The following is an 8,300-nucleotide window of genomic DNA, read 5'->3' on the forward strand; positions in this document are numbered from 1 at the left end:
ACCTTGGAGTTTACAAAGACTTATGGGTAGAAAAGCCACACTAAATAATTTACTACACCACAATATGTAAACAGCTATATGGAAAGTTAATTTGCTCTGTAAATCTTCACCCAAATCACAATAATAAAAAAAAAAGAGAAATATTAACAAACCAAAACCTTTGTTTGTATGTTGTGTATGTCATATACACGTTCATATACATACATTATATAGATATATATTTGTTGTTGTTGTTATGTGCCGTCGAGTCAATATACGACGTATGTATATAACATGCACATATATATTGTTGTAGGTTGCTGTTGAGTTGGCTTTGACTCATGGCAGCCTATGTACAGTAAAACAAAATGTTGCCTGGTCCTGTGCCATCTTTATGATTGTTGCTATGTTTGCATCTATTGTTCCAGCCATTGTGTAGTGCTTTCCAACCGAGGGGGCTTGTCTTGCAGCACTATATTAGACAATATTCTATTGTGATCAATGAGGTTTCCCTTGCTTGGTTTTTAGAAGTAGGTCAACAGGCCTTTCTTCCCAGTCTGTCTTAGTGGAAACTCCATTGAAATCTATTGTTATTTGCGATACTGGTGGCATAGTTTCCACCATCACAGCAAAACACAAACCACCACAGTATGGCAAACTGACAGGCAGGTATAGGACACATATATACATATACAAGTGTATCTACATATAAGGATAGACATATGGATAAATACAAAGAAAGCTTTTTAACATAAGCTATTCTAGAGAGATGAATAGAATGCTTAGATCTTTGGCCCCTTATTCACATTTTGCTAGCAATGAGCTGGCTGAGCCAGAGACTACTACCCACTTGCACTTCTGGAGGGACTGCACTTGAACTCAATTTCTCACAAGGCCATAAGATTCTAGCAAATGATGGTCTTAGAATCCTATAAATAGCTTTCTCCCAAGATCAACTCTTTGTTACCCATGAAGAGGCTATTTTGATTCATTTCAAGAGTGTACCAATGCTTGTCCCATAAAAAGAGAGAGCCACAGGGAGGTGGAGCACAGTCCTGTGCTATGTCCAGCTGTTACCAGGCCCAAGCTGATCCATCTACAAAAGATAAGGGGCCCCTGCAACAGCTTCTTTCTACCCTGAGTTCCAGCCTGCACCAAATGACACAAGTTCTTACTTGGTTGGCACTCAAAGTGTTGACCTAAAAGTGAGGGTGGGAAGTAGTGGTTGGGAGGTGAGAATGGAGAAATGAACTTTTTTGCAATACATTTTAGGGTAATTTTACTTGTGAAAATGAACATATGTTTATAATTTTAAATCTAGTCAATGTTAACAGAGTAGGCACTAAAGGAACCAACCATAGTTTGCAAATGCAAACTATGACGATAGTTTCAAGGAGTCAGCTGACTTACTGTGTCATGGTTTTTCATGTCATTTAGAAAGTCTTAGTCTAGCACTTACTGAGTCACTGTGGAGCAGTGGTTAAGTGCTCAGCTGCTAACCAAAAAGTCAGCAGCATAAACCCACCAGCCAGTCCATGGGGAAAGATGAGGCAGTCTGCTTCCATAAAGGCTTACAGCCTTGGAAATCCTACAGAGTAGTTCTATTCTGTCCTACAGGGTCACTATGAGTTGGAACTGACTCTATGGCATTGAGTAGTCAAGCACTTGTATTTTACTTGTGCTGGTCACATTGATGTTTATAAGATCAAGGCCATCACTCAAGACTCATTATTACCAGATTTGCAAAACCGAAAGTGAGAAACAGGTTGATGTTCAGGCAGATGGTTTAAAGACACGGAGCAAAATTCTCTTAAGCAAATGAGGCAACTTTAGAAAGAAAGGAAACTTTTGGATGCCTTAGCCAAGAGTAAATTTGAACAATTAAAAGTGTAATTGGATTGAAACTGGGTTAATAAAAGCAGACTTTCAGAGCTAAGGGAATCACAGGGAAAGGGAAGCAATTTGATTGTGGAGAATCTCAGACAATGTCTGACACTTCCAACTTCTTCTTCTGCACCAATTCTTCAAGATCACATTGTTCACAAATGAGTTCTAATCTTGCAACTCCATATTCATTAAAGGGAAGGGAAACTGTTCTCCTAATTTGATGCATGGGCCAACCCAGAGGTAAAGGGTGAATGTGGTCTTCACATTCCTGACACTCAAGCAAGACATTTCTTATTCTTAATGATTTCTTTGAGATAATGTTTTAAAAATGAACCACCTCACTTTTCAGTAAAAGGCAATTAAGTTACCGCATTTCATTGTTCTCATAAAGCAGTGTGTATAGCAATGTAGGACATTGCTGATTTTCCACACAGCTTTGGAATGAACTGAATTTTTTTCTCCTTCCCTCAAATTGATTAATTACACTAGGTTTCAAAAAGGAGGAACTTCATGGTAATTTTCAAGAAAAAATTAAAAGCTTGCCTGAACTTTACAAATAGGGAATCTGTGTAGTGGAAAAAGGAAGAAAGGAAGGACAGAAAGAAGGAAGGGAAGGGGGAAGGGAAGGAGAAAGAAAGGGAGGAGGGAAGAAAGGAAGGGTGGAGAGAGAAAAGGAAGAAAGAAGGAGGGGGTGAAGGAGTGAGGGAGGGGAAGAAAGAGGAAGATCTCCTTTGACTTGGACCTTTAAAGTCAAAAGTAGCGTGGTCTTCTCTAATTTCTTTAGCTTCTTTGAATTCTCATTTTCTGGAATTCGGATTCCAACTATCTCTCCAAAAGCCAACAAACACTGCAGTGATCTCTCTTTTAAAATGTAGCTATGATATCTATGTTTTAAAAGTGAGATTGTTAACTATGTCCTTCAGTTTCTGGTTTTACTGCCAAAAGCAGTCAGCTCGTTTGAGATTTTGTATACATAACTTTTTTGTACATAACTGCATTGATGCTATTGAATCCAAAGATGAAGGTATGATCGCCCCAAAAAAGGAGAATTGGCCACACCAGAAGAGTTTAGTATTTTGCATGGTTTCTGTTGCTTCGATAAAGTAACTTTAATTAATGCTGTTTTCTATTTACCAGGTCTTCTCAAGAGGAGATTTTAAAAAAGGCCTGGCTCAGAAGAATGAGTGTATATGTGTGTGTGAGTGTATATTTGTGTGAATTCGAATGGCAGGCAGATAATCAATATGGACTATCTAAGCACAGCCTTTCTGTGCTAAGAAATCAGAAATTTAAAACACAGACCTCTTAAAAGCATCCAATCTATTATTTATCTCCTCACCCCCACCCCCACTGTTTGAGAAACATTTTGGTGAAAGCATTTTCTTTCATTTTCCTATCTCTGCTCTGGTTTTTGTATTTTTTTTTTTTTCCCAAGTTGCCATTTCACAGATGATTCATTTATATTAGATATTGTGATTTCCAAACATCATAAGGCTTATGTTTATGCATTTAAATCTTCTGGGACATCTCTAAAGTGATTGCTTTCATGGTGTTCAATATTCATCCTTTTCATACTAATGAGTTTCTAGGAGACTTCCCACAAGGTTCTTACACTTTTCCTGCAGTTTTATCATGGAATGATTTTAGGACTTGAGAATAGTCACAGAAAGAAAAAAAGAGAGACATCAATCTGTGGGATAGTTAAGATAATAAAAAATGATATAAACTGACTTTAACATTTTCCATCCAGTGTTTGGTAATTTTGAATAAAATTCAGAAAACCTAACATTTGAAGTTTCGTTCTTTGTTTGGTAAGTGTATATAAAAAAATCAAACCTACTGCCTTCCAGTCAATTGCAACTCATAACAACCCTATAGAACAGAGGAGAACTGCCCCATTGGTTACCAAGGCTGTAAATCTCTCTCTTTTTTTTCATTTTAAGAGCTTGTTTTACATTCAAAGTCATACATACATTTGTTTCATTCCCCATTCACCATGTCCAACCCTAACCCAGTCTCCTCCCCTCCCTACCCTGCAACCCTCCCCCCTGTGCCCCTCATAATTATGCACTCCTGTTTGTCCTGCATTTCCTCAGTTTGAATGTTGGTCCTTTGGTGTCCCATGTCTATTGCTTTAAGGGATGTATTACCATTGAGTGTGTGGGTGCGGCATTGGGTTGAGTGGTCTGCGTGTACATCTTGTTAATTATTGGGCTGAGAGCCTGCCCCAGGGGTGAGTTTTATTCCAGGCGCAGAATGTATTTCAGGGCCATAGTATTGGGATTCTCACCAGACTTCATCTGACCAGTAATTCTGGTCATTATTGAGTTTTTGGATTTTGTTCCATGTTTTTCCTCCCACTCTATCCAGGATCTCCAGATTTGATCCTTTCCTGAGTGGTTGGCATTGGTAGCTGGGCACCATCTGGTTCTTCTGGTCTCAAGGGCCATTTTTTTCATGCGTTCTTCTTCACTTCTGATCATTAGTTGCATCCTAGATGGCTACTTGAAAGCTTTTAAGACCACAGTCACTACTCACCAATGTAGGATGTGGAGCAACACTTTTATGTATTTTGTTGTGCCAATTGAGTCTGGTGTACCTGAGTACTATAGTCCTGAGGTAGTCTGCTTACAGAAGCAGATTGCCACATCTTTCTCCCATGAAGCAGCTGATGGGTCCTAACTGCCAATCTTTTGATTAGCCACTGAGTGCTTAACCACTGTACCACAAGGGCTCCTTTTGGAGTGTATAGAAAGCACAATTCTGCTGTCAGATATGGCTGGTTTTATTAAATTACTTCTCTTGCTTTTTTTTTTTTTTCTCTTACTTAGTTCATATCCCTAGGAGTAGTGGTTGGAGTAATCCATCTTTGAGGGCTACATCTGAAAATATTAAATACTAGGTCTGAAAGTTTTTCACAGTGGTGGATGTGATTTTGTTTTCTAATCCTTTTTTTTTCAGTGTCACATTAAAAAAACACCTATCATGAAGTTTACTCTCCATTACACAAGGATGTCTTAATTGAATTTAAAACATGTCTATGAGAGCCAAAATAGGACCTTGGTTATATCTCACCTCAATTTAGAGACCACCTGAAGAATAGATTTGACATATTGAAGACCACTGACTGAACATCAGATGAGTTGTGGGATGACATCAAGAACATTCTGTATGAAGAAAGTAAAAGGTCACTAAAAAAAATAAGAAAGGAAGAAAAGAACAAAATGGATGTCAGAAGAGACTCTGAAACTTGCTCTTGAATGGAGAGTAGCTAAAGCAAATGGAAGAGACAATAAAATAAAAGAGCTGAACAGAAGATTTCAAAGGGCAGCTCAAGACAAAGTAAGTATTATAATGAAATGTTCAAAGACCTGGAATTAGAAAAGCAAAAGGGAAGAACATACTTGGCATTTCTCAAGCTGAAAGAACTGAAGAAAAAATTCAAACCTCGAGTTGCAATATTGAAGAATTCTATGGGGACAATATTAAATGATGCAAAAAGCATCAAAAGAAAATGGAAGGAATGCACAGACTCACTATACCAAAAAGAATTGGCCAATGTTTAACCATTTCAGAAGGTAGCATTTGATCAAGAACTGATGGTATTGAAGGAAGAAGTTGAAGCTGCACTGAAGGAATTGGCAAAAAACAAAGCTGAAGGAATTGGTAAAAATCAAGGCTCCAGAAATTGATGGAATACACATTGAGATGTTTCAACAAATGGATGCAGTGCTGGATGCACCCATTCATTTATGCCAATAAATATGAAAAATAGCTACTTGATCAACTGATTGGAAGAGATTGATATTTGTGCCTATTCCAACAGAATGAGGAAATTATCAAACAATGTGATATGTAAGTAAAATGTTGCTGAAGATAATTCAAAAATAGTTGCGGCAGTATATTAACAGGGAACTGCCAGAAATTCCAGCCAGATTCAGACCAAACAAACAAAGGAAAAAAACCAAACTCACTGCCGTCAAGTTGGATCTGACTCATAGTGACCCCTCCTTAGGTTTCTAAGGCAGTATCACTACGGAAGTAGATTGCCCAACCATCCTTCCAAGGAGTGACTGGTGGGTTTGAACCACCAGCCTTCTGGTGAGCAGTCAAATGTCTTAAGCACTATGCCAGAAGATGTGAAATTAGGGATAACATTGTTGATGTCAAATGGATCTTGGCTGAAAGCAATGAACACCAGAAAGATGTTTGCCTATGTTTTATTGACTATGCAAAGGCCTGTAACTGTGTAGATCATAAAAAATTATGGAAACATTGCAAAGAATGGGAATGCCAGAACACTTAACATCAGGAATGGAGGAAGACTCATTAACAACATTGCTTGCTGAAGTGAAGATGACTTGGAGTAGTTACTGATGAAGATCAAAGACTACATACAACCTTCAGTATGGATTACACCTCAACATTAAGAAAACAAAAATCCTCACAACTACACCAATAAACAACATCATGATAAATGGAAAAAGTTGTCAGAAATTTCATTTTACTTTGATTCACAATTAATGAAAGCAGCAGTCAAGAAATCAGACACCATATTGCACTTGGCTAATCTGCAACAGACTTTTTAAAGTGTTAAAAGAGCAAAGATGTCACTTTGAATACTCAAGTGCACCTCACCCAAGCCATGGTATTTTCAATAGCTTCACATGCATGTGAAAACTGGAAAATGAATTATGAAGACTGAAGAAGAAGTGATGCATTTGTATTCTGGTGTTGATGAAGAATATTGAAGAACGAACAAATGTGTCTTGGGAGAGGAACATCCAAAATGCTCCTTAGAAGCGAGAATGGTCAGACTTCGTCTCATGTAACTTGGTCATATTGTCAGAAGGGACTGGTCCCTGGAGAAGAATATCATGCTTGGTAAAATAGAGAGTTAGTGAAAAAGGGGAAGACCCGCCATGCGACAGATTGACACACTGGCTGCAATATTGGGCTCGAGCATTGCAGAGATTGTGAGGCTAGTGCAGACTGGGCATTGTTCATTCTGTTGCACATAGGGTCTCTGAGCCGGAGCCAACCCAATGGCATCTAACAACAATAACAACACACACCACATAAAATTCACAATTATCAACACTTTGGTTTGTTTGATTTTTTTTTTTTTTAAGCAAAAGACACAAAACCATGCAGAAAAAGTGAAAATTCCTTTTGCCCCATTTCTCAACCCTTTCCTCAGAGGCTACAGCTATCATGAATTTGTTGTGCATCTTTCATATATATGACATATCCTTATATATATTTGTATACCCATGAATTAGACATGCTCATAATACTATTTTCATTCAGCATTTTGCTTCTGAGATCCATCTATGGTGATATAGATTACTCCATCTCATTCCTCTTAATGGCTCTATAGTATGTCATTACATGAATAACATTCCACAGTTTATTGCTCATTCCCTTATTGATGGGCACATTGGTTATTTGCAATTTTTTACTATTTCAAGAAGAGCTGGAATGAGTATCTTTGACTATTTCTCTTTGTGCACCTGTGCTAGAGTTTCTTCTTAATCATACATACCTAAAAATAGAATTGTTGGATCAAGGTATGAACAATTTTAGTTTTACCAGGTATTCCCAATTGACTTTCAAAATAATTGTACTTTCTGTTTTTACGATGTAGTCACTGAGCATTCAGAAGAAAACTGTGTAGAATATACATTAGATCTTCTAGAGATGGTTATTCAAGTAACACTAGTCTGCAAACCTCCATCCTCTTCAGGGTGGAAAATGAGCCTTCTTAAGTCACTTCAGGGGCATCTAAGGTGTAACAAGTAATGCTAAGAATCATGCAGCCATTTAAATTACATTCTCAAACATGACTTTAGACATGGAAAATGTTCACGGTATAATGATTAATTAAAGAAAAGAAGGACACACAACCTTATTCCAACTTTGTTCAATTCATACATATGTATTCAAAAAAAGAATAATGACAGTAATAACAATGATAATAATGGTCCTTCCTGGGTGATGATTTTTCCTTCTCCATTATTGTGTTTTTAAACTTTCTTAGAAAATTATTTTTATAATCAGGGCAAAAGTAAATAAACATTAAAATAAATAATACTAAATAAACAATAAGGTCCTAGTATTTACCAAAATCTCCAGACCTTGATACCTCAGCCAGTAAGTAGCATCCTATGATTCAGTGCTAAGTTCTGGAAGAACATATATTCAAGAGACATGTAAGTATTATGTACCCTAATACTAGTTAATACTTCAGCCCTTATTTCCTATGTGGTATCCTACCTGTTGTCAGATGGAATCTGACATAGCTGTTGTCAGATGGATTTTGGCTCAAGGCAAAAAATACCAGAAAGATGTTTACTTGTGTTTTATTGACTATGCAAAGGCATTTGATTGTGTGGATCATGACAAATTATGGATAACATTGAGAAGAATGGGAA

General features: G+C 37.3%; 1 protein-coding gene across 1 annotated transcript in view; it reads left to right on the forward strand.

Annotated features, from left to right (window-relative positions):
- Positions 1-6,788: 6,788 nt before the first annotated feature.
- TNFRSF21 (TNF receptor superfamily member 21) overlaps positions 6,789-8,300 on the forward strand; it is a 146,660-nt gene continuing 145,148 nt past the window's right edge. The window contains exon 1 of the mRNA XM_042780328.1: positions 6,789-6,842. Within this exon, the coding sequence (XP_042636262.1) occupies positions 6,789-6,842 (54 nt within the window). The remainder of the gene's footprint in view (positions 6,843-8,300) is intronic.

This window comes from Orycteropus afer, unplaced genomic scaffold (genome assembly GCF_000298275.1).
Source record: "Orycteropus afer afer isolate SDZICR_OR568_19922 unplaced genomic scaffold, OryAfe1.0 scaffold00034, whole genome shotgun sequence".
Taxonomy (NCBI): Eukaryota; Metazoa; Chordata; class Mammalia; order Tubulidentata; family Orycteropodidae; genus Orycteropus; species Orycteropus afer.